The 27,327-nt window shown below is 46.2% G+C and overlaps 1 protein-coding gene across 1 annotated transcript in view; it reads left to right on the forward strand.

The window, feature by feature from the left end:
* CACNA1B (calcium voltage-gated channel subunit alpha1 B) overlaps positions 1-27,327 on the forward strand; it is a 467,134-nt gene that overhangs the window by 326,147 nt on the left and 113,660 nt on the right. Inside the window, exons 26-30 of the mRNA XM_069747979.1 lie at positions 1,313-1,473; positions 1,553-1,690; positions 2,262-2,463; positions 5,383-5,547; positions 5,708-5,818. Coding sequence (XP_069604080.1) covers positions 1,313-1,473; positions 1,553-1,690; positions 2,262-2,463; positions 5,383-5,547; positions 5,708-5,818 — 777 coding nt within the window. The remainder of the gene's footprint in view (positions 1-1,312; positions 1,474-1,552; positions 1,691-2,261; positions 2,464-5,382; positions 5,548-5,707; positions 5,819-27,327) is intronic.

Here is a 27,327-nt window from a genome sequence, read left to right on the forward strand (position 1 = left end):
AGAAAATTAAAATGCTTACAGAGCTGTTGCACTCTAATCTGTGTGGCTGACCATCTCCTTTGGAATTAGGTAATCAAGCAAACTCCTAGTGGCTAACATGTGAGGCCCAGCATCAGGAATGTAGAGCAGATTTATGACCAACATAAGACTTTGAGACTTTGAAAAACTTAAAGATCTTGGATCTCTTTGTCTGCTTATTAGAAATTAAGGAGGGAGGTTTGCATGAAATGTGTCTCTCCAATAGATAGGAAAATCTTATGTTTGGAAACGGGATGAAGTGGCGAATGCAAAGCATGGTTTCCCTCCGCTGAGCGATGACCAGAATCCTTTCAATTGAATACGGACCTGATAGATGTGGCTACACCTGTCATATTTGGTCTGTATGTAAAGATAAAATTCTGATTAAAAAATATGACATCGATATCGAGCTCCTGTGACTCTCAGAAGTAAAGATATCATCAATGTATTGACTCTCAAAATGTTCTAAAACTGAAGCCACATCCCATGTCCATCCCTGTAAGGAGTCATCAAGGGGAGATATGTGGGTGTAACTTAGGAGCTACTAAAAGGCAAATGTCAACTTTTGGGCATCATCAGCATTTTGGAGGCACAGGTCACTGTGGGTGCTGTCTGATTTCCTCCAGTGCCTCCCTCCATGAATCTGAAAGCATTTCTGTGACAACAGGTTTAGTAAATTTCTTCTGTTTATCCTCTTTGTTTTATGTAACTGTATATGCTGTATTGTTTTGTCCCCTTTGTAAAATATTTTGTATATTTTTATAAACACTGCCTATTGTTCTGGATTAATATAAACTGTAATACTTCTGCTCCTTTTGTTCAATAAACTGGACCGCAAAACTACCAGAAATCAGGCGCCCAGTCACCCTGTATAAAAAAAACTGGTGATGGTAGCGACTAGTTCTTGGGTTATCATAGAGTCAGCAGTGACCGTACTGGAGTATATATATATATATATATATATATATATATACAGTGTATATATATATATATATATATATATATATATATATATATATAATCCATGTGTTTGAATCGGAGGGTATATACCATATGTTCACTGTTAGCTTCCTAATAACTAGCCTATTAGTGGAAGCAGCCTGCGGCCCCCTCCGTAAATCATCGGTCAATCGCGTTGTCTGCATGATAGGGGGGTGCAGAGAGCTTTTCGTGACAAAAAGATAACAGTGGGTGGATCTACACAACCTCCCAGGTTGTGATCTTTGACAATATATAAGTATTTTTTTTTTTTAATAACAGCACAAGCTGACATTGCATCTTCCCTTTTTGCTAGGCCGTCTTTGACTGTGTGGTAAACTCTCTGAAGAACGTGTTGAACATCCTCATCGTGTACATGCTTTTCATGTTCATCTTTGCCGTCATCGCAGTTCAACTCTTCAAGGGCAAATTCTTCTACTGTACAGATGAATCAAAAGATCTAGAAAAAGACTGCAGGTATGTGATGGCTGCGCCAAGGATATGGCCTGATGAATTATATTGGATTCAGTGTCCTCATGGCTTTCTCTTTGTCCAGGGGAGAATACTTGAACTATGAAAATGACGATGTGCGCGCTCAGGCTAGGCAATGGAAGAAATACGAATTCCATTATGACAACGTGCTCTGGGCTCTTTTGACCCTTTTTACTGTCTCCACCGGAGAAGGGTGGCCCAAGTGAGTATCTGATTTGTAGAAACTAAATATTGGTCTTATGTCCTTTCCAAATAGGTCAAACCAAAGATGGTTATACTAATGAGATCATGTAATGCATGCAGAGTCGTTTCAACTACCCCTATGTAAGATGTCAGAGAAAAGAAGAATCAGGCATGTTGATTTTCAAAAGCCCAATCCTTATATTCTTCAGGGAAATTTTTCACTCTCCTCCCCTTATTGAGAACACTTGCAGGCTTGGCCGAGCATGGATGTGTAAGGTGGAGAGATGGAAATAATAGTTATTGAGCACCTGGCTGACGGCTATCTATGGTGTATGATCAAATTTAAAATAAAATTTGTTTAAGGACAGAGTATTGTGTGAACAGGACAATGATAAATGGTCGACGATAGACAGAAAAGAGTGATGAGAGGGGAGTTAATTGTTGACAGAGAATGGAAGGCCCCAGTAAAGGGAGGGAGCAGAAAACATGTAAGGAAAGGTTTAGTGGGTCAATAGTAAGATACCATTTATAGGACGATAACAAAAGTTATAAAACAAGTCTAAATATAGCGTGATGTTCTTGTTTTTCAGTGTCCTTAAACACTCTGTGGATGCCACCTATGAGGAGCAAGGTCCAACACCAGGCTTCCGAATGGAGATGTCTATCTTCTATGTGGTTTATTTTGTGGTCTTTCCTTTCTTCTTTGTAAACATTTTTGTAGCTTTGATTATTATCACATTCCAAGAGCAAGGCGATAAAGTTATGTCAGAGTGCAGTCTGGAGAAGAATGAGGTGAGAGCCAGTTGGGGATGGAGAATAGAAATACCAAAACCAGTATAATCCTATCTGGTATGTCATTACATTCCAACACATCAAACGTATCCTCGTGTGTAACTCCGAGACACGCAAGGTAAATCTTTCCATCTGCCTTGGAACTAGAATTTGCAAGATAGCAGGTCAATCCCTGCTGAAATACTCTTCTCAAAAAAATAAAGGGAACTCTTAAGCAACACAATGTCTTGCAAAAGTCAATTATACTTCTGTGAAATCAGCCTATCCAGTTATGAAGCAAGACAGATTGTGAATCAATTTCTCCTGCTGTTGTACAGACAACAGGTAGAAATGATAGGCAAATAGCAAGACAACCCCTATAAAGGAGTTGTTCTGCAGGGGGGTGACCACAAACCATTTCTCTGTTCTCATGCTTTTTGGCTGTTGTTTTGGTCACTTTTGCATTTTGTCATTGCTATTGAGTCGCCCACCAGGGCCGTGGGGTACCCGGTACCGGGTCCGGTATTCACCGGGGGATGTCACAGTGACGACCCGGTCTGTGGCCCTGGGCGCCCATGTATAAGGGAAACTGAATAAAGTTTATGTTCGTGAAACCACCTGTGGTATGCAGTCTTAAGGGGGTCCTCTGGGGTAATGTTATGGCAGCTAGATAGTTTAACTTCTCCCCAGGGCTCCCGATGTGTAGATGGAAGATGGTGAATAGTGCAGTAAAGAATGAAGACACAGGTTTGCAGTCTCTTTACCTGGTTTACTGAAGACTTCCAGCAGCCACAGTCCAGGGTCCCAGATCACAGGGCAGGCAGGGTCCGGCCGGCTTGGAAGCGAATTCAGAGTCCCCTTTACCAGGTGGAGTTAAAAGCCTTCCTCATAGCATGGTGGTGTTGTAGTCCCTTACTGCCTATGGCTTCTGATAAGGTCCTTACAGTTCTCTCTGTCCTCCATAAAGGTGGGACATAAACCCGTATGACAGGTGACTCGAGCCTTTTTACAGAATTTCTATCATGACCCGGGTTCTGTGTGTCACTGTGCCTCCTGGGTATTTGGGCGGACAGGTGACATGTGATCCAGCTGTCCTGCCGGTTTCTGCTGTCAGTCTTAGAGTCTCTCACAACCTCGGTGTTCCAGCTACCGGTAATCTGCACCAGCCAGAGAGGTAGCTAATTCACTGCTCTGCTCTACTGGTGTCCCTCTCCTGTGCTTTGCTCTCCCACACGCTCACTATAATCTGTTCGGCTTTCGGTATTATCTCTGTGCAGGAGCTGCAGCACTTTCTCGTGGCTGCACGGCTCCTCATACTTTCTTCCTGCCTCCGACTGTTCCAGTCTCCTCTCTGGCACTACCTGACTAACTTTTTCCACAATATATCTCTAACCACAATATATCTCTATATGCAGGGGAGTCACCTAGAAATAGGATCAAAAGCTCCCCCTTGTGGCCTGGAGTGTGAACATGTTGCATGTTTGTGTTACATGGTGAGAGTTATCCTTCATTGCTTCCAAGCGTGACATCACTCTCCCTGTGAGGAAAGCAATGCCACTGTGATGACTCAGACCCTGGAGCATCACACTATCCCCCCTAGAGGTACTGTGCAGTAGCATGAGCCAGTGTCTACAACCCACAGAAGTTGCTCATGTAGTGCAGCTCATCAAGGATGGCACAATGCGAGCTGTGGCAAGAAGGGTAGCTGTGTTTATCAACACAGTGTCCAGAGCATGGAGCAGATACCAGGAGACAGGCCAGTACACTAGGAGACGTGGAGTGGGCCGTAGGAGGGCAACAACCCAGCTGCAGGACCACTACCTCCTCCTTTGTGCAAGGAACAGGAGGATCTTTGCCAGAGCCCTGTAAAATTACCTCTAGCAGGCCACTAACATCCATGTGTCCGCTCAAACTGTCAGAAACAGACTCCATGAAGGTAGTATGAGGCTCCAACATCCACAAGTGGGTGTTGTGCTTACAGCCCAATATCATGCAGGGAAATAGGCATTTGCCAGAGAACATCAAGATTGGCAGATTCGACATTGGCGCCCTGTGCTCTTCACGGATGAGAGCAGGTTCACACTGAGCACATGTGACAGAGACTGGAAACGCAGGGGAGAACGTTCTGCTGCCTGCAACATCCTTCAGCATGACCGGTATGGCAGTGGGTCAGTAATGGTGTAGGGAGACATTTATTCGGAGGGCTGCACAGCCCTCCATGTGCTAGCCAGAGGTACCCTGACTACCATGAGGTCCTGGCATGAGATCCTCAGATTCATTGTGAGACTATCTGCAGGTACCACTACTGATCATCATTTCCTTGTCTTGCGGCATTTCCACTGAAGTTGGATCAGCCTGTAATTTGATTTTCCACTTTGATTTTGAGTATCATTTCAAATCTAGACCTCCATGGGATATTAATATTGATTTACATGGATCCTTTTTATGTTTTACTGTTCTCAATGCATTCCACTATGTAATGAATAAAGATTTGCAACTGGAATATTTCATTCAGTGATATCTAGGATGTGGGATTTTAGTGTTCCCTTTATTTTTTGGAGAAGTGTATTTCTGACTTTAAGAGAGCTGAGCAAACCAGACAAACATTCTTATAGATACATTTTTTTTTCAAATGCATGATCTTAGAATATACAGTAACCAACTGTGTATTATCCTAATCTATCATTTTGGCCAAAATGTCGCCAAGGATGTAGGAATTTAATTGATGGGAAAACAGGTTGTCCAATATGGCCCGCCATCAGCTTCAACTTCTGCCTAAGGAAGAAGTCTGCATCATTATTGGAGTCATCAACGATGATATCTATAAGGATAGGGTATTCTCTGAGAAAAAGAAAAAGCCCTTAATATTGTGTGATTGTCAGGTTGATCCTGGTAGACATGCTTTATTTCCAAAATATTTTTTTTTCTCTATTCTCATAGAGGGCCTGCATAGACTTTGTTATCAGCGCCAAGCCCCTAACACGATACATGCCTCAAAATCGACAGTCATTTCAGTACAAAATGTGGCGATTTGTGGTTTCTCCTCCATTTGAGTACTTCATTATGGTAATGATTGCTTTGAACACCATCGTCCTCATGATGAAGGTAAGACCTCATAGTTATAGTTTGAGTTGAGATGTAACATATTCAATGACAAGACTTGAACCAAAGCCCATAATGTGAAGTTTACAGAAGGAGCTTTCACAATCTAAATAATCATTACGTTAGCAGTGTGAAATCATTTTGTGTCCTTATTTTCTACTAGTTCTATGGAGCATCTGATACATATGAAGAAATGCTAAAATGTCTGAATATCATCTTCACATCAATGTTCTCACTGGAGTGTATTTTGAAGATTGTCGCCTTTGGTGTTATGGTAAGAATCTGCTTTTAAGATCACAATTATTGATAGATCCCAGGTTATAATACTATATTGTTCATGTTTGAAATAAAAAAATTAAAACTTTTATGAATGTAATAGAGACAGGTCAAATTTGGGAGGTCTGCATGTGGAGATCTACACTGATGGCTAAAACAAAGAAGCAGAAGCATTTAGCTACAATGATAATGAGGATTTGATCCATCTTCGATGTGGAAGGATAGAGAAGCTTGACTGACCACTTCTGCTACTTAATTTTAAAGATTTGTGGGGGTCTAGTTTTTTTTAATTACTTTTGCACATAAGGCTATAACTGACTAAACATAAGATAATTATCACCCCCCCCCCCAAAAAAAAAAAAAAAAGCATCTTTTGTCATAGGCAACCAGAGTATGAATGGATACAATTTAAGGACTCAGGCAAAGTATTATGCTGCAAAGATCTCCAGCTAAAGACCAAAGGCCCGATTCATGAAACATTTTGCTTAAAAAAAAAGATGAAACTGGTACAAAATATTTGAGACTTTTCACATGTTTATGCCGAGAGGGTGAAGGCTAGTGCTGCCCGAATAAACTCTCTTTATTTTATTGCACAGAAGTGGCATAAACTACAGGAAAAATGTACTCCGGTCCAAGAATGGAATACATTCCTGTCTCTGGCGCATGGGAGCTAAAAGAAGCGCCAAATTCATTAAAAGGCACATGTCTCTTATTGAATTTGCTTATCTTATTCTAATGTGAAAGGAAGGAGGATTCGGTCTGCCACAACCATACAGGTAATGTAAAACTAAATTTCTCCTTCGCCTCATTGAGGGACATAGACCGTGGGTGTATGCTGCTGCCACTAGGAGGCTGACACTGAGTGATACAAAGAAGTTCGCTCCTCCCCAGCAGTATACACCCTCCTGCTGGCTCTCAGCTAACCAGTTCATGCTTAGTGTCTTAGAAGGCACAATTCTGGTTTCCAGACCTCCGGTTTTTTCTTTTCTTTTTCACCATGGAAGACGAGACAGGGGCGACGGACCCTTTTGAAGGGGTCCGATCTCCCCAAACCAACAATGGGCGAGCACGTGGAGTGTCGCCTCCACGTATCCTCTCCCGCAACGTGGGACAATATGCCGAACTCAGCCCTGACCACCCTAAGGTAACGAAACCCTAGGCTGTACAGGCGCATATGGACAGTCCGTGCGGCCCCCACTGCATCACCAATGCTCAGACAACGGTGATGGAAGGAGGCGGACGGTCCCTCTCCTCATCCCCTGAAGGGAAGATGGAGCTAGGGTACCTGCACCGTCCTTTATACAGCCCCACTCTAACCTTAATCTCTGGAGCATGCGAGGTGGGGGGCTGGGAGGGCTCCTGCTTCGGCACAGTTTTTCCCATGCCGTTCAAGATGGGAAGCCTCGCTCCAGCCCCGTGCCCTCGGGCGGGTGCTGGGAGTTCCCTGCTGCTGGCGGTGCCAGGCCGCGGGCCGAGATCCCGTTCCTGCCTCTCTTCCTGGTCCACACCCTCCATACTCTGACGGGCCTCAGATATTGTAGTCCCTGGCTTCTGGTGTGGTTAGGCCGGAGGCGGAAATCCCGCCCCTTTTACCCATCAGCTCTGCCCCCTCATCCTCAGGCGGATGCCGGGGGGAAAAATTTAGCCCCCAGCTTCAGCATCCGATAGGCCGCGAGTCAAAACTCCGCCATTTCCAGCGGGACCGTCCACCAATTGGGCGCATTTTTTATATGGGACTTCACTGATGCTTCCTCCTGTGACGGGTTCCACAGGACAGGAGACACAGGACTGGGGTAAGTGCTACTCCCCCCAGCCTGGCAACTGCAATATATATATTCCTGCAGTTTATCCAAATTCTGATTATAACAGCAGCAGGTCCAGCATGTCTAGAAGGACCAAATCTCATACGCTTTTATATATGCCGCATGTGTGGCCTGTCGGTCTTGCTTTTCTGCTTGCCCAGAGTAATCGTCTCTGTGAGGCCTGCGGTTCCGAGCGCGCTCAGGAGCCCTCCCCTGCGACTCAGCCCAGTGTGTCAGGAGCAGAAAGCTTGGTCTTCCCCCCGGAATGGGCTTTGTCTTTGTCGCAAGCTATGGCGTCCCTAACAAAGGCAATCGAGTCCCTTCAGACCCCATCTGGGTCCAGGGGCAGCGGTTTGCCTGCCCTGGAGAGGTCATCTGACTCACAGGAGCCTCCAGCCTGCAGGGGCCACTCTCACTAGGCAGACGCGGGGGAAACGAACCCACATGGCTGATTATTCGGCGAAAAATTGGATCAGCTCATTTCTGATAACACAGGAGGAGAAAGCAAGGTTTAGGCAGCATTTCATTGCCAGTTTCAGGCACATTTTAAGTCTTTTCAGGTGGATCAAAGCGGCAAACCCCGCTGGCCCAGGTTGACCTAATCAAGACAGAGATCGTCTGATCTCTTACAGAGCCAACCCATTGGGAAAAATGTGGTTACAACAGCCTAAATCAGAAGGATCTAAATCCCACAGATTTTCGGCCAAATATCTGGAGGCAGGCTCAGGACGACACCAACATATAATTTTCTTCAGCCAATATGCAAACACATGGGGTATCCCCTCCACATATAACCCCCTACGATGTGAGATGCCATGCCTGGTCTGATTCTTAGGGGGGACGGGTCCTTTTAAAGGGCACTGATCTCCCCACACCATCAATAGACGAGCACATACAGTTTCTCCTCCATGTATACTCCTCTGCGGCCAGACCTATCACCGGAACCAGACTTGTCCACCTGGAGACCTGAACTCTGTGGTTGTACAATGGCAACCCTTTTTTGGCATCCAAGCACTCCCCTCTGCATAACCACTATTTAGCAGAGGAGGCAAGATGCCGGACGATCCCTCTCCACTTCCCTGTTAAGAGGGTGGTGGATCAAGGGTTCATCATTTTAACTCTGCACTGTCAAAAAAGAGCGGAGGTTGCAAGAGACTGCTTTTTCTATCCTTCTGGATGTAGCCGGTCATTCTGTCACTTGGCAGATTAACCGGGGAAAATCTCCTGTGGTATACCTACCAGTATTCCTGCCCGAGGGGTTATCAATTAAAATTACTACGGACTATCAGATAGCAGATCTGATTAGTTCAGTCTTGCGGCCTCGGGTTTAATGCTCACCTTATCCACCCCTTGGGTTGCTAGAGCAATGGTCTCCTGGTCAAAGACCTTTACTACTTTGATTCACAACAGTAACCTTTTCCCGAAGACAGTACAAGTGGTCAATCAAATTTCTTGAGCACGAGACTAGCTGGTTCACGCTTCTCGGACGCAGCTAGTTGCGTGGCACGGTCAGCAGCCAATACCATTACATCCAGAAGGGCATTATAGCTCAGAGAATGGAAGTGTACTCTGCGTTCAAAAAACGCCTCTGACATCTCTCCCTAGGATCACATGTTTCCTATAGACAACCAGCAGTGGAAGAGTTTTCCAAGACGGTCTAGATTTAAGGGATCTTGGTTCCAAAAAGAGGGACTGAAAAGTAAGACTAATCCTGGACCTTAAACTTCTACCAAGCTAACAGCATTTTCAAGTCACAACCTGGTCCTTCGGCCTTGCTACCGCACCCTGAGTGTTCGCAAGGGTCATGACGGCTGTCATGTTCCTCTTGCACCCTAGAGGCGTGGTCGTCCTGCCCTGTTCGGTCGACTTTCTAGCTGCTCTTCCAGGACTACGCTGAGTCATCTATATCAATTGCTATACCCTCTCACGTGGATTGGCAGCTTCATCTAGACAAGTTTTTCCTCATTTTCAGCCCAGCAGATGCCCTTTTTAAGGATGATCCTGGACACTTCCAAGGGGTTGGTAACTCTCCCTTGAGACAAGGCCGTGGCTCTTCAACTCAGAACTCTCTTACTTGACCTCTCATTCCCTCATTCCATTCGATTGCTGGAAGGGTCATGAGGAAAAATGGTGAAAACAATGAAAGCTGTTTTCCTTCGCTTCGCTCATTTTCTGTAGGTCAAACAGGCTTTCAAAGGGTGCTCTCTGAGCTCCATCCTCATCCGGGAGAGTTCCTTCCAGATCAATGATTATTAGTAACCGCCGTTGACAGCCTTCTTCTCCCGATCGTTGTTCTGGGGATCCGAACGATATGGCTAGTCCTACAGCAAGTCCTCTGCTTTCTGGTGGGTCTCCCATCTGAAGTCCATCGGATAATGCCACAGCTGTTCAATACGTCAGTCTTCTAACAGGTACCCACGGTCAGGCATCATGGACGAGGTACCTCACATTCTCTGATGGGCCGAGATCTATCTTTCGGTGATCTTGGCAGTACACATCCCAGGCGTAGACCTCTGGACAGCAGACTTCTTCAGCTGTCAGGGTCACACCTCAAGAGAGTGGGAACCTCTCTCGGAAGTCTTCTATCAGATCTGCCTTCTCTGAGGCACTCCAGATGTAGATCAGATGACGTCCAGACTGAATGCCAATGCACTCGAGTTCATAGTTCGGCCTCGAGATCCAAAAACCGTTGCAGTGAAAGCTCTGTGTTGTGAATTCTGTGGCCAAGCTCCCTCCTGTGGTCGTGAGTGGTACTTCGGCTGGTTCTGTCTATGAGCTTCCTTTGGTGGATGAGAGTGGTACTGCGGCTTCTGAGTTTCCTTCCTCAGGTGATGAGGTTGAGTCGTTAGGTGCTGCTCTATTTAACTCCACCTAGTGCTTTGATCCTGGCCTCCAGTCAATGTTCTAGTGTTGGTCTTGCTTTCTCCTGGATCATTCCTGTGGCCTGTCTATCCTGCATAAGCTAAGTTTTGCTTGTGTTATTTTTTGTTTGCTGTTTTTTCTGTCCAGCTTGCTATATTGGTTTTTCTTGCTTGCTGGAAGCTCTGGGACGCAGAGGGAGCACCTCCGTACCGTTAGTCGGTGCGGAGGGTCTTTTTGCCCCCTCTGCGTGGTTGTTTGTAGGGTTTTGTGTTGACCGCAAAGCAATCTTTCCTATATTCGGTCTGTTCAGTAAGTTGGGCCTCACTATGCTAAATCTATTTCATCTCTGCGTTTGTATTTTCATCTCAACTCACAGTCATTATATGTGGGGGGCTGCCTTTTCCTTTGGGGTATTTCTCTGAGGCAAGCTAGGCTTATTTTTCTTTCTTAGGGCTAGCTGGTTTCTCAGGCTGTGCTCGAGGCGCATAGGTCTGGTCAGGAGCGCTCCACGGCTACCTCTAGTGTGGTTGGATAGGATTAGGGATTGCGGTCAGCAGAGTTCCCACGTCTCAGAGCTCGTCCTATGTTTTTGGTAATTGTCAGGTCACTTTGTGTGCTCTGAACTTCAAGGTCCATTGTGGTTCTGAATTACCTGTTCATAACAGTACTGGAGGCCCAAAGTACTAATGCTTCTCAATAGAGGGAAAAGAGAAGTTCTGAGACCATTTTTTTTTCTTTGCACTGTGTTCTGTCTTTCTTTTCCCCTTTACATCAGGGTGGTTCAGAACACAGGTGTGGACATGGACATTCAGGGTCTGTTCTCTTTGATGGATAATCTCGCTATAAATGTAGAGAACATTCAAGATTTAGTGGTTCAGAATCCTATGTTAGAACCTAAAATTCCTATTCCTGAGTTATTTTCTGGAGATAGAGCTAAGTTTTTGAATTTTAAAAATAATTGTAAGCCATTTCTGGCTTTGAAACCCCGCTCCTCTGGTGACCCAGTTCAACAAGTTAGGATTATTATTTCTTTATTACGTGGCGACCCTCAAGACTGGGCATTTTCCCTTGCGCCAGGAGATCCTGCATTATGTAATATTGATGCGTTTTTTTCTGGCGCTCAGATTGCTGTATGAAGAACCTAATTCAGTGGATCAGGCAGAGAAAAATTTGCTGGCTCTGTGTCAGGGTCAGGATGAGATAGAGATTTATTGTCAGAAGTTTAGAAAGTGGTCCGTGCTCACTCAATGGAATGAATGTGCGCTGGCAGCTATTTTCAGAAAGGGTCTCTCTGAAGCCCTTAAGGATGTCATGGTGGGATTTCCTATGCCTGCTGGTCTGAATGAGTCTATGTCTTTGGCCATTCAGATCGGTCGACGCTTGCGTGAGCGTAAATCTGTGCACCATTTGGCGGTATTATCTGAGCATAAACCTGAGCCTATGCAGTGCGATAGGACTTTGACCAGAGCTGAAAGGCAAGAACACAGACGTCAGAATGGGCTGTGTTTCTACTGTGGTGATTCCACTCATGCTATCTCCAATTGTCCTAAGCGCACTAAGCGATTCGCTAGGTCTGCCACCATTGGTACGGTACAGTCGAAATTTCTTTTGTCCGTTACTTTGATCTGCTCTTTGTCTTCCTATTCTGTCATGGCATTTCTGGATTCAGGCGCTGCCCTGAATTTGATGGACTTGGAGTATGCTAGGCGCTGTGGGTTTGTCTTGGAGCCCTTGCAGTGTCCTATTCCATTGAGAGGAATTGATGCTACGCCTTTGGCCAAGAATAAGCCTCAGTATTGGACCCAGCTGACCATTTGCATGGCTCCTGCACACCAGGAGGATATTCGCTTTCTGGTGTTACATAATCTGCATGATGTGGTCGTGTTGGGGTTGCCATGGCTACAAGTCCATAACCCAGTATTAGATTGGAAATCTATGTCTGTGTCCAGCTGGGGTTGTCAGGGGGTACATGGTGATGTTCCATTTCTGTCTATCTCATCATCCACCCCTTCTGAGGTCCCAGAGTTCTTGTCTGATTACCGGGATGTATTCGATGAGCCCAAGTCCAATGCCCTACCTCTGCATAGGGATTGTGATTGTGCTATTGATTTGATTCCTGGTAGTAAGTTTCCTAAGGGTCGACTGTTTAATTTATCTGTACCTGAGCACGCCGCTATGCGGAGTTACGTGAAGGAGTCCTTGGAGAAGGGTCATATTCGCCCGTCATCGTCGCCATTGGGAGCGGGGTTCTTTTTTGTGGCCAAGAAGGATGGTTCGCTGAGACCTTGTATTGACTACCGCCTTCTAAATAAAATTACGGTCAAATTTCAGTACCCCTTGCCGCTGCTGTCTGATTTGTTTGCTCGGATTAAGGGGGCTACTTGGTTCACCAAGATAGATCTTCGTGGTGCATATAATCTTGTGCGTATTAAACGGGGCGATGAATGGAAAACTGCATTTAATACGCCCGAAGGCCATTTTGAGTACCTGGTTATGCCATTCGGGCTTTCTAATGCTCCATCAGTGTTTCAGTCCTTTATGCATGACATCTTCCGAGAGTACCTGGATAAATTCCTGATTGTATACTTGGATGATATTTTGGTCTTCTCGGATGATTGGGAGTCTCATGTGAAGCAAGTCAGAATGGTGTTCCAGGTCCTGCGTGCGAATTCTTTGTTTGTGAAGGGGTCAAAGTGTCTCTTTGGTGTTCAGAAGGTTTCATTTTTGGGATTCATTTTTCTCCTTCTACTATCGAGATGGACCCTGTTAAAGTTCAGGCCATTTATGATTGGACTCAGCCAACATCTCTGAAAAGTCTGCAGAAGTTCCTGGGCTTTGCTAATTTTTATCGTCGCTTCATCAATAATTTTTCTAGTATTGCTAAACCGTTGACTGATTTAACCAAGAAGGGTGCTGATGTGGTCAATTGGTCTTCTGCTGCTGTGGAAGCTTTTCAGGAGTTGAAGCGTCGTTTTTCTTCTGCCCCTGTGTTGTGCCAACCAGATGTTTCGCTTCCATTCCAGGTCGAGGTTGATGCTTCTGAAATTGGAGCAGGGGCGGTTTTGTCGCAGAGAAGTTCTGATTGCTCGGTGATGAAACCATGCGCCTTCTTTTCCAGGAAGTTTTCGCCTGCTGAGCGAAATTATGATGTTGGGAATCGAGAGTTGCTAGCCATGAAGTGGGCATTCGAGGAGTGGCGTCATTGGCTTGAAGGAGCTAAGCATCGTGTGGTGGTCTTGACTGATCACAAGAACTTGACTTATCTCGAGTCTGCCAAACGGTTGAATCCTAGACAGGCTCGTTGGTCGCTGTTTTTCTCCCGTTTTGACTTTATGGTTTCGTACCTTCCGGGCTCTAAAAATGTGAAGGCGGATGCCCTGTCTAGGAGTTTTGTGCCCGATTCTCCGGGTTTGCCTGAGCCGGCGGGTATTCTCAAAGAGGGGGTAATATTGTCTGCCATCTCCCCTGATTTGCGGCGGGTGCTGGAAAAATTTCAGGCTAATAGACCTGACCGTTGCCCAGCGGAGAAACTGTTTGTCCCTGATAGGTGGACGAATAAAGTTATCTCTGAGGTTCATTGTTCGGTGTTGGCTGGTCATCCTGGAATCTTTGGTACCAGAGATTTGGTGGCTAGATCCTTTTGGTGGCCGTCTCTGTCGCGGGATGTGCGTTCTTTTGTGCAGTCCTGTGGGATTTGTGCTCGGGCTAAGCCCTGCTGTTCTCGTGCCAGTGGGTTGCTTTTGCCCTTGCCAGTCCCGAAGAGGCCTTGGACACATATCTCTATGGATTTTATTTCGGATCTCCCCGTCTCTCAAAGAATGTCGGTCATTTGGGTGGTTTGTGATCGCTTCCCTAAGATGGTCCATTTGGTGCCCTTGTCTAAATTGCCTTCTTCCTCTGATTTGGTGCCATTGTTTTTCCAGCATGTGGTTCGTTTACATGGCATTCCAGAGAACATCGTTTCTGACAGAGGTTCCCAGTTTGTTTCGAGGTTTTGGCAAGCCTTTTGTGCTAGGATGGGCATTGATTTGTCTTTTTCCTCGGCTTTCCATCCTCAGACAAATGGCCAGACTGAACGAACCAATCAGACCTTGGAAACATATCTGAGATGTTTTGTTTCTGCTGATCAGGATGATTGGGTGTCCTTTTTGCCTTTGGCTGAGTTCGCCCTTAATAATCGGGCCAGCTCGGCTACTTTGGTTTCGCCGTTTTTCTGCAATTCTGGGTTCCACCCTCGTTTCTCTTCAGGGCAGGTTGAGTCTTCGGACTGTCCTGGTGTGGATACTGTGGTGGATAGGTTGCAGCAGATTTGGACTCATGTAGTGGACAATTTGACTTTGTCCCAGGAGAAGGCTCAATGTTTCGCTAACCGCAGGCACTGTGTGGGTCCCCGACTTCATGTTGGGGATTTAGTTTGGTTGTCATCTCGTTATATTCCTATGAAGGTTTCCTCTCCTAAGTTTAAGCCTCGTTTCATTGGTCCATATAGGATTTCTGAGGTTCTTAATCCTGTGTCTTTTCGTTTGACTCTTCCTGCTTCTTTTTCCATCCATAACGTGTTCTGTCATGATCCCAATGGCAGGGGATCACAAAAGGACAAGCACAAAAACAAAACAAGCTCTAGGGTGATGGAACCTGAGCTGACCGCGATCCTGAACCTAAACACACAACTAGCAGTAGCTGGGGAACGTGCCTACGATGATTCCTAGACGTCTCGCGCCAGCCGAAGGATTAACTTCCCCTATAAGAAGAAACACAGACCTCACTTGCCTCCAGAGAAACACCCCACAGAAATAGCAGCCCCCCACATGTAATAACGGTGAAATGAGAGGAAAGCACATACGTAGTTATGAAAATAGAATCAGCAAAAATGAGGCCCGCTAAAGCTAGATAACAGAGGATACAAAAGTGAACTGCGCGGTCAGCGAAAAACCCTTCAAAAAAACCATCCTGAAATTACTTGAACTCATGTGCCAACTCATGGAACATGAGGAGTAATTTCAGCCCACTAGAGCAACCAGCAGCAAGGAATCACATATCTGCAAGCTGGACTAAGACAAAAATTAAGCAAAACGTGGAACAGGAAAATCAAAACTTAGCTTGTCCTGAAGATAACAGACGCAGGGAGCAGAGGTAAAAAGACACGCTGATTACATTGCTAGCCGGCAAGGAAATGACAAAAAAGCCAGGTTAAATAGGAAACTCCCATAACCTGATGGAACAGGTGGACACCAGAGACCACAGAGAACACAAGTCACCCAGTACCATCAGTAACCACCAGAGGGAGCCCAAAAACAGAACCCACAACAGTACCCCCCCCCTTGAGGAGGGGTCACCGAACCCTCACGAGAACCACCAGGGCGACCAGGATGAGCCCTATGAAAAGCACGGACCAAATCGGCAGCATGAACATCAGAGGCAATCACCCAAGAATTATCCTCCTGACCATAACTCTTCCACTTGACCAAATACTGGAGTTTCCGTCTGGAAACACGAGAATCCAAGATCTTCTCCACAACATACTCCAATTCACCCTCCACCAGCACCGGAGCAGGAGGCTCAAGCGAAGGAAAGACAGGTACCTCATACTTCCGCAACAACGACCGATGGAACACATTATGAATAGCAAACGATGCCGGGAGATCCAAACGAAACGACACAGGGTTAAGAATTTCCAAGATCCTATAGGGACCGATGAACCGAGGCTTGAACTTAGGAGAAGAGACCTTCATAGGAACAAAACGAGAAGACAACCACACCAAGTCCCCAACAAGAAGTCGAGGACCCACGATGCGACGGCGATTAGCAAACTGCTGAGCCCTCTCCTGGGACAACTTCAAATTGTCCACCACATGACTCCAAATCCGATGCAACCTATCCACCACCATGTCCACTCCAGGACAATCAGAAGGCTCCACCTGACCAGAGGAAAAACGAGGATGAAACCCCAAATTACAAAAGAAAGGAGAAACCAAGGTAGCAGAACTAGCCCGATTATTAAGGGCAAACTCGGCAAGCGGCAAAAAGGAAACCCAGTCATCTTGATCAGCAGAAACAAAACACCTTAAATAAGTTTCTAAAGTCTGATTAGTTCGTTCCGTCTGGCCATTCGTCTGGGGATGGAATGCAGACGAAAAGGACAAATCAATGCCCATCTTAGCACAGAACGTCCGCCAAAATCTAGACACAAACTGGGATCCCCTGTCAGAAACGATGTTCTCCGGAATGCCATGCAAACGGACCACGTTTTGAAAAAACAGAGGGACCAACTCAGAGGAGGAAGGTAACTTAGGCAAGGGTACCAGATGAACCATCTTAGAAAAGCGGTCACACACAACCCATATGACGGACATTTTTTGAGAGACAGGGAGATCCGAAATAAAGTCCATGGAAATGTGCGTCCAAGGCCTCTTCGGGATAGGCAAAGGTAACAACAATCCACTGGCCCGAGAACAGCAAGGCTTAGCCCGAGCGCAAACTCCACAAGACTGCACGAAAGAACGCACATCCCTCGACAAGGAAGGCCACCAAAAAGACCTGGCCACCAAGTCTCTAGTACCAAATATTCCAGGATGACCTGCCAACACAGAAGAATGGACCTCGGAGATGACTCTACTGGTCCAATTATCCGGAACAAACAGTCTTTCCGGCGGACAACTATCAGGTTTATCCGCCTGAAACTCCTGCAAAGCACGTCGCAAGTCTGGGGAGACAGCCGACAAAATCACCCCATCCCTAAGGATACCAGTGGGCTCAGAATTTCCAGGGGAGTCAGGCACAAAACTCCTGGAAAGAGCATCCGCCTTCACATTCTTTGAACCTGGCAGGTATGAAACCACAAAATTGAAACGGGAGAAAAACAGTGACCAACGAGCCTGTCTAGGATTCAGACGCTTGGCAGACTCAAGGTACATCAGATTTTTGTGATCAGTCAAGACCACCACACGATGTCTAGCACCCTCAAGCCAATGACGCCACTCCTCAAATGCCCACTTCATGGCCAAAAGCTACCGATTACCAACATCATAATTCCGTTCAGCGGGCGAAAATTTTCTAGAAAAGAACGCACATGGCTTCATCACTGAGCCATCGGAGCTTCTCTGTGACAAAACCGCCCCCGCTCCGATCTCGGAAGCATCAACCTCAACCTGAAAAGGAAGCGACGTATCTGGCGACGCAACACAGGAGCAGAAGAAAACCGGCGCTTAAGTTCCTGAAAGGCCTCCACAGCCGCAGGAGACCAATCAGTAACATCAGCACCCTTTTTAGTCAAATCCGTCAAAGGCTTAACAACACTAGAAAAATTACTTATGAAGCGACGATAAAAATTAGCAAAGCCCAAGAACTTCTGTAGACTCTTAAGAGATGTAGGCTGCGTCCAGTCACAAATAGCCTGAACCTTGACGGGATCCATCTCAATAGTAGAAGGGGAAAAAATATACCCCAAAAAAGAAATCTTCTGGACTCCAAAGAGACATTTAGAACCCTTTACAAACAAAGAATTGGCCCGCAGGACCTGAAACACCTTCCTGACCTGCTGAACATGAGACTCCCAGTCATCAGAAAAAAACAAAACATCATCCACATACACGATAATAAATTTATCCAGATATTCACGGAAAATATCGTGCATAAAAGACTGGAAGACAGAAGGAGCATTAGAAAGTCCAAAAGGCATCACCAAATACTCGAAATGGCCTGCAGGCGTATTACATGCGGTTTTCCACTCATCACCCTGCCTTATCCGCACAAGATTATACGCACCCCGAAGATCAATCTTAGTGAACCATTTAGCCCCCTTAATGCGAGCGAACAAATCAGTCAACAATGGCAAAGGATACTGATATTTGACTGTAATCTTATTCAAAAGACGATAATCTATGCAAGGCCTCAAGGAACCATCTTTCTTGGCCTCAAAAAAAAAACCTGCTCCCAAAGGGGACGAAGATGGACGGATATGTCCCTTTTCCAAGGACTCCTTAACATAATTCCGCATAGCAGTATGCTCTGGCACTGACAGATTGAACAAACGACCTTTAGGGAATTTACTGCCAGGAATCAAATCTATAGCACAATCGCAATCCCTGTGAGGAGGAAGCGAACTGAGCTTAGGCTCCTCAAAAACCTCCCGATAATCAGACAAAAATACCGGAACCTCAGAAGGAGTAGATGAAGCGATAGAAATCGGAGATGCATCATCATGAACCCCCTGACATCCCCAGCTTAACACAGACATTGTTTTCCAGTCCAGGACTGGGTTATGAGTTTGTAACCATGGCAGACCAAGCACTAAGACATCATGTAAATTATACAGTACCAGGAAGCGAATCACCTCCTGATGAACGGGAGTCATACGCATGGTCACTTGTGTCCAGTACTGAGGTTTATTCATAGCCAAAGGTGTAGAGTCAATTCCTTTCAAAGGAATAGGAACTTCCAGAGGTTCCAGACTAAACCCACAGCGATTGGCAAATGACCAATCCATAAGACTCAGGGCAGCGCCTGAATCCACATAGGCATCGACGGAAATGGATGATAATGAACAAATCAGCGTCACAGACAGAATGAACTTAGACTGTAAAGTACCAATGGCAACAGACTTATCAACCTTTTTTGTGCGTTTAGAGCATGCTGATATAACATGAGCTGAATCACCACAATAAAAACACAATCCATTTTTCCGCCTATAATTTTGCCGTTCACTTCTGGACTGAATTCTATCACATTGCATTATCTCAGGTGCCTGTTCAGAAGACACCGCCAAATGGTGCACAGGTTTGCGCTCCCGTAAACGCCGATCAATCTGAATAGCCATAGTCATGGACTCATTCAGACCTGTAGGCGCCGGGAACCCCACCATAACATCTTTAATGGCCTCAGAAAGGCCATCTCTGAATTTTGCAGCCAGAGCGCACTCATTCCACTGAGTAAGCACCGACCATTTCCGAAATTTCTGACAATATATTTCTGCTTCATCTTGCCCCTGAGAGAGAGCCAATAAAGCTTTTTCAGCCTGAATCTCTAGGTTAGGTTCCTCATAGAGCAAACCCAATGCCAGAAAAAACGCATCCACATTGAGCAACGCAGGATCCCCTGGTGCCAATGCAAATGCCCAATTCTGAGGGTCACCCCGCAGGAAAGATATAACAATCTTGACCTGCTGAGCAGGGTCTCCAGAGAAGCGAGATTTCAAGGAAAGAAACAACTTGCAATTGTTCCTAAAATTCAGAAAACTAGATCTATCTCCAGAAAAAAACTCTGGGACAGGAATTCTAGGTTCAGACATAGGCGTATGTACAACAAAATCTTGTATATTTTGAACCTTAGCAGCAAGATTATTCAGGCTGGAAGCCAAATTCTGGACGTCCATGATAAACAGCTGAGGTCAGAGCCATTCAAGGATTAAGAGGAGGAAAGAAGCAGTCAAGCTGCAATTAAGGCTAGGCAGCAAACACTGAGGAGGGGAAAATAAAAAAAAAAAAAAACTTCCTCAGACTACTTTTCCTCCTACTTCAGCCAAAACGATGACCAATTTTTTCTGGCAGGCTATACTGTCATGATCCCAATGGCAGGGGATCACAAAAGGACAAGCACAAAAACAAAACAAGCTCTAGGGTGATGGAACCTGAGCTGACCGCGATCCTGAACCTAAACACACAACTAGCAGTAGCCGGGGAACGTGCCTACGATGATTCCTAGACGTCTCGCGCCAGCCGAAGGATTAACTTCCCCTATAAGAAGAAACACAGACCTCACTTGCCTCCAGAGAAACACCCCACAGAAATAGCAGCCCCCCACATGTAATAACGGTGAAATGAGAGGAAAGCACATACGTAGTTATGAAAATAGAATCAGCAAAAATGAGGCCCGCTAAAGCTAGATAGCAGAGGATACAAAAGTGAACTGCGCGGTCAGCGAAAAACCCTTCAAAAAAACCATCCTGAAATTACTTGAACTCATGTGCCAACTCATGGAACATGAGGAGTAATTTCAGCCCACTAGAGCAACCAGCAGCAAGGAATCACATATCTGCAAGCTGGACTAAGACAAAAATTAAGCAAAACGTGGAACAGGAAAATCAAAACTTAGCTTGTCCTGAAGATAACAGACGCAGGGAGCAGAGGTAAAAAGACACGCTGATTACATTGCTAGCCGGCGAGGAAATGACAAAAAAGCCAGGTTAAATAGGAAACTCCCATAACCTGATGGAACAGGTGGACACCAGAGACCGCAGAGAACACAAGTCACCCAGTACCATCAGTAACCACCAGAGGGAGCCCAAAAACAGAACCCACAACAGTGTTCCATAAGTCATTGTTGCGGAGATACGTGGCACCTGTGGTTCCATCTATTGATCCTCCTGCTCCGGTTTTGGTTGAAGGGGAGTTGGAGTATATAGTGGAGAAGATTTTGGATTCTCGTGTTTCGAGACGGAAACTCCAGTATCTGGTTAAGTGGAAAGGTTATGGTCAGGAAGATAATTCCTGGGTCTTTGCCTCTGATGTCTATGCTGCCGATCTGGTTCGTGCCTTTCATGTGGCTCATCCTGGTCGGCCTGGTCGGCGTTTGTATTTTCATCTCAACTCACAGTCATTATATGTGGGGGGCTGCCTTTTCCTTTGGGGTATTTCTCTGAGGCAAGCTAGGCTTATTTTTCTTTCTTAGGGCTAGCTAGTTTCTCAGGCTGTGCTCGAGGCGCATAGGTCTGGTCAGGAGCGCTCCATGGCTACCTCTAGTGTGGTTGGATAGGATTAGGGATTGCGGTCAGCAGAGTTCCCACGTCTCAGAGCTCGTCCTATGTTTTTGGTAATTGTCAGGTCACTTTGTGTGCTCTGAACTTCAAGGTCCATTGTGGTTCTGAATTACCTGTTCATAACAGCTCTGGTTCTTCCGTGATACCAGTTTACGTAACCCCCCTCCGAGAGTCGTTTGGAAGTGGGAAGGGCCCCAGTGGTCTTGGGAGATCCGCACGGACCACGTTAGGTTTTCTTTTTGTTTGCGTAGCTAGGACTTTTCTGTCTTATTCCAATGAAACTGCGAGTAGGGTCTTTCTCGCAAGGAGTTTTCACATGTGGTCCTTCCCTTTCCCATACCATTAGATCTTTGGGTCCTTAATGGTCCTGGAAGTCTTACAGTACACTCTTTTTTGATCCAGGCAGACTTTACTATCAGGGAAGGTCTCCTCTTTTTTCTCTGCGATCTCGTCATCCTGACGAGTCTTCAGAGCTAGCCGCTCTATTCTTCAGACTTTTTTTCTGATTACCATCAAGGCAAGGTTGTCCTCAGGTCATTCCTGTCCCTTGTTAACAGTCCACAGAAAGGGGGATGGGTTCTCCATATTCTGGACGAAGTAAGTGCTCTGAGTAGGTACGTATCGAGCTCGGAGTCCTTCTGAAGGTTGGACACCTTATTTGGGCTTCCTGACAGTCAGAGGAATGCTTCCTGATGGTTACAGGAAGGGTTTAGCCATTTCATCGGTCATGTTAGCCTGGTGGATTCGTTACACCATCCAGGAGTCCTTCTAGCTTAGTCATCAGCCTAACTCCACACCACTCTGTCCGCCATATCCTGCCCGTCCTGTGTCTCCACCATACCCTGTCTGTCCTGGGCATCCGCCATATCCAGTCCACTCTGTGTTTCAGTCACTGTCACTCTGTCCCGTGTCTCCGCCTTAGCTACTTACACGTCTTTCCTCTCCTACTTCCTGTTCCCCGGTATCAGCTTCTACAGCAATAGTCTCCCTTGGGCCTGCCCCTAACGCTCCCTTTATTGGGGGTGGTCCACCAGGCCAGCTCACCCTTGGGAGGTTCATTGTTGCGGTTCTGCGGGTTCACTTTTAGGAGATTCATAAGATCTGACAGTAACACATTACACCATAAAGGTTTAAAATACTGCAAGGTCCCCCTGCTCAAGAAGGCACATGTGCAGGCCCATCCGAAGTTTGCCAATGAACACATGGATGATCCTGTCAGTTATTGGGGAAGTTGCTGTGGTCAGATGAGACATAAATTGAGGTTTTTGGCTTTAACTCAACTTGCCATGTTTGGAGGAAGAGAAACGCTGTCTATGACCGAAAGAACACTATCCCCACTGTCAAGCATGGAGGTGGAAACATTATGTTTTGGGAGTGTTTCTTGTTATGAACAGGTAATTCAGAACCACAATGGACCTTGAAGTTCAGAGCACACAAAGTGACCTGACAATTACCAAAAGCATAGGACGAGCTCTGAGACGTAGGAACTCTGCTGACCGCAATCCCTAATCCTATCCAACCACACTAGAGGTAGCCGTGGAGCGCTCCTGACCAGACCTATGCGCCTCGAGCACAGCCTGAGAAAATAGATAGCCCTAAGAAAGAAAAATAAGCCTAGCTTGCCTCAGAGAAATACCCCAAAGGAAAAGGCAGCCCCCCACATATAATGACTGTGAGTTGAGATGAAAATACAAACGCCGACCAGGCCGACCAGGATGAGCCACATGAAAGGCACGAACCAGATCGGCAGCATAGACATCAGAGGCAAAGACCCAGGAATTATCTTCCTGACCATAACCTTTCCACTTAACCAGATACTGGAGTTTCCGTCTCGAAACACGAGAATCCAAAATCTTCTCCACTATATACTCCAACTCCCCTTCAACCAAAACCGGAGCAGGAGGATCAATAGATGGAACCACAGGTGCCACGTATCTCCGCAACAATGACTTATGGAACACTGTTGTGGGTTCTGTTTTTGGGCTCCCTCTGGTGGTTACTGATGGTACTGGGTGACTTGTGTTCTCTGCGGTCTCTGGTGTCCACCTGTTCCATCAGGTTATGGGAGTTTCCTATTTAACCTGGCTTTTTTGTCATTTCCTCGCCGGCTAGCAATGTAATCAGCGTGTCTTTTTACCTCTGCTCCCTGCGTCTGTTATTAACACAGAGATTAAATAGATTTAGCAAAGTGAGGCCCAACTTACTGAACAGACCGAAGATAGGAAAGATTGCTTTGCGGTCAACACAAAACCCTACAAACAACCACGCAGAGGGGGCAAAAAGACCCTCCGCACCGACTAACGGTACGGAGGTGCTCCCTCTGCGTCCCAGAGCTTCCAGCAAGCAAGAAAAACCAATATAGCAAGCTGGACAGAAAAAATAGCAAACAAAAATAACACAAGCAAAACTTAGCTTATGCAGGATAGACAGGCCACAGGAACGATCCAGGAGGAAGCAAGACCAATACTAGAACATTGACTGGAGGCCAGGATCAAAGCACTAGGTGGAGTTAAATAGAGCAGCACCTAATGACTTAACCTCATCACCTGAGGAAGGAAACTCAGAAGCCGCAGTACCACTCTCATCCACCAAAGGAAGCTCATAGACAGAACCAACCGAAGTACCACTCACGACCACAGGAGGGAGCTTGGCCACAGAATTCACAACAGTACCCCCCCCTTGAGGAGGGGTCACCGAACCCTCACCAGAGCCCCCAGGCCGACCAGGATGAGCCAAATGAAAGGCACGAACCAGATCGGCAGCATGGACATCAGCGGCAAATACCCAGGAATTATCTTCCTGACCATAACCTTTCCACTTAACCAGATACTGGAGTTTCCGTCTCGAAACACGAGAATCCAAAATCTTCTCCACTATATACTCCAACTCCCCTTCAACCAAAACCGGAGCAGGAGGATCAATAGATGGAACCACAGGTGCCACGTATCTCCGCAACAATGACCTATGGAACACATTATGGATGGAAAAAGAAGCTGGAAGAGTCAAACGAAAAGACACAGGATTAAGAACCTCAGAAATCCTATACGGACCAATGAAACGAGGCTTAAACTTAGGAGAGGAAACCTTCATAGGAATATAACGAGATGACAACCAAACCAAATCCCCAACACGAAGTCGGGGACCCACACAACGCCTGCGGTTAGCGAAACGTTGAGCCTTCTCCTGGGACAATGTCAAATTGTCCACTACATGAGTCCAAATCTGCTGTAACCTATCCACCACAGTATCCACACCAGGACAGTCCGAAGACTCAACCTGCCCTGAAGAGAAACGAGGGTGGAACCCAGCATTGCAGAAAAACGGCGAAACCAAAGTAGCCAAGCTGGCCCGATTATTAAGGGCGAACTCAGCCAAAGGCAAAAAGGACACCCAATCATCCTGATCAGCAGAAACAAAACATCTCAGATATGTTTCTAAGGTCTGATTGGTTCGTACAGTCTGGCCATTTGTCTGAGGATGGAAAGCCGAGGAAACAGACAAATCAATGCCCATCCTAGCACAAAAGGCTCGCCAAAACCTCGAAACAAACTGGGAACCTCTGTCAGAAACGATGTTCTCCGGAATGCCATGTAAACGAACCACATGCTGGAAAAACAATGGCACCAAATCAGAGGAGGAAGGCAATTTAGACAAGGGCACCAAATGGACCATCTTAGAGAAGCGATCACAAACCCCCAAATGACCGACATTCTTTGAGAGACGGGGAGATCCGAAATAAAATCCATAGAGATATGTGTCCAAGGCCTCTTCGGGACCGGCAAGGGCAAAAGCAACCCACTGGCACAAGAACAGCAGGGCTTAGCCCGAGCACAAATCCCACAGGACTGCACAAAAGAACGCACATCCCGCGACAGAGACGGCCACCAAAAGGATCTAGCCACCAAATCTCTGGTACCAAAGATTCCAGGATGACCAGCCAACACCGAACAATGAACCTCAGAGATAACTTTATTCGTCCACCTATCAGGGACAAACAGTTTCTCCGCTGGGCAACGGTCAGGTCTATTAGCCTGAAATTTTTGCAGCACCCGCCGCAAATCAGGGGAGATGGCAGACAAAATTACCCCCTCTTTGAGAATACCCGCCGGCTCAGACAAACCCGGAGAATCGGGCACAAAACTCCTAGACAGGGCATCCGCCTTCACATTTTTAGAGCCCGGAAGGTACGAAACCACAAAGTCAAAACGGGAGAAAAATAGCGACCAACGAGCCTGTCTAGGATTCAACCGTTTGGCAGACTCGAGATAAGTCAAGTTCTTGTGATCAGTCAAGACCACCACACGATGCTTAGCTCCTTCAAGCCAATGACGCCACTCCTCGAATGCCCACTTCATGGCTAGCAACTCTCGATTGCCAACATCATAATTTCGCTCAGCAGGCGAAAACTTCCTGGAAAAGAAGGCGCATGGTTTCATCACCGAGCGACAAAACCGCCCCTGCTCCAATTTCAGAAGCATCAACCTCGACCTGGAACGGAAGCGAAACATCTGGTTGGCACAACACAGGGGCAGAAGAAAAACAACGCTTCAACTCCTGAAAAGCTTCCACAGCAGCAGAAGACTAATTGACCACATCAGCACCCTTCTTGGTTAAATCAGTCAACGGTTTAGCAATACTAGAAAAATTATTGATGAAGCGACGATAAAAATTAGCAAAGCCCAGGAACTTCTGCAGACTCTTCAGAGATGTTGGCTGAGTCCAATCATAAATGGCCTGAACTTTAACAGGGTCCATCTCGATAGTAGAAGGAGAAAAAATTAACCCCAAAAATGAAACCTTCTGAACACCAAAGAGACACTTTGACCCCTTCACAAACAAAGAATTCGCACTCAGGACCTGGAACACCATTCTGACCTGCTTCACATGAGACTCCCAATCATCCGAGAAGACCAAAATATCATCCAAGTATACAATCAGGAATTTATCCAGGTACTCTCGGAAGATGTCATGCATAAAGGACTGAAACACTGATGGAGCATTAGAAAGCCCGAATGGCATAACCAGGTACTCAAAATGGCCTTCGGGCATATTAAATGCTGTTTTCCATTCATCGCCCCGTTTAATTCGCACAAGATTATATGCACCACGAAGATCTATCTTGGTGAACCAAGTAGCCCCCTTAATCCGAGCAAACAAATCAGACAGCAGCGGAAGGGGTACTGAAATTTGACCGTAATTTTATTTAGAAGGCGGTAATCAATACAAGGTCTCAGCGAACCATCCTTCTTGGCCACAAAAAAGAACCCCGCTCCCAATGACGACGATGACGGGCGAATATGACCCTTCTCCAAGGACTCCTTCACGTAACTCCGCATAGCGGCGTGCTCAGGTACAGATAAATTAAACAGTCGACCCTTAGGAAACTTACTACCAGGAATCAAATCAATAGCACAATCACAATCCCTATGCGGAGGTAGGGCATTGGACTTGGGCTCATCGAATACATCCCGGTAATCAGACAAGAACTCTGGGACCTCAGAAGGGGTGGATGATGAGATAGACAGAAATGGAACATCACCATGTACCCCCTGACAACCCCAGCTGGACACAGACATAGATTTCCAATCTAATACTGGGTTATGGACTTGTAGCCATGGCAACCCCAACACGACCACATCATGCAGATTATGCAACACCAGAAAGCGAATATCCTCCTGGTGTGCAGGAGCCATGCAAATGGTCAGCTGGGTCCAATACTGAGGCTTATTCTTGGCCAAAGGCGTAGCATCAATTCCTCTCAATGGAATAGGACACTGCAAGGGCTCAAAGACAAACCCACAGCGCCTAGCATACTCCAAGTCCATCAAATTCAGGGCAGCGCCTGAATCCAGAAATGCCATGACAGAATAGGAAGACAAAGAGCAGATCAAAGTAACGGACAAAAGAAATTTCGACTGTACCGTACCAATGGTGGCAGACCTAGCGAACCGCTTAGTGCGCTTAGGACAATCGGAGATAGCATGAGTGGAATCACCACAGTAGAAACACAGCCCATTCTGACGTCTGTGTTCTTGCCTTTCAGCTCTGGTCATAGTCCCATCGCACTGCATAGGCTCAGGTTTATGCTCA

The sequence above is a fragment of the Ranitomeya imitator genome, chromosome 2, assembly GCF_032444005.1.
Source record: "Ranitomeya imitator isolate aRanImi1 chromosome 2, aRanImi1.pri, whole genome shotgun sequence".
NCBI lineage: Eukaryota > Metazoa > Chordata > Amphibia > Anura > Dendrobatidae > Ranitomeya > Ranitomeya imitator.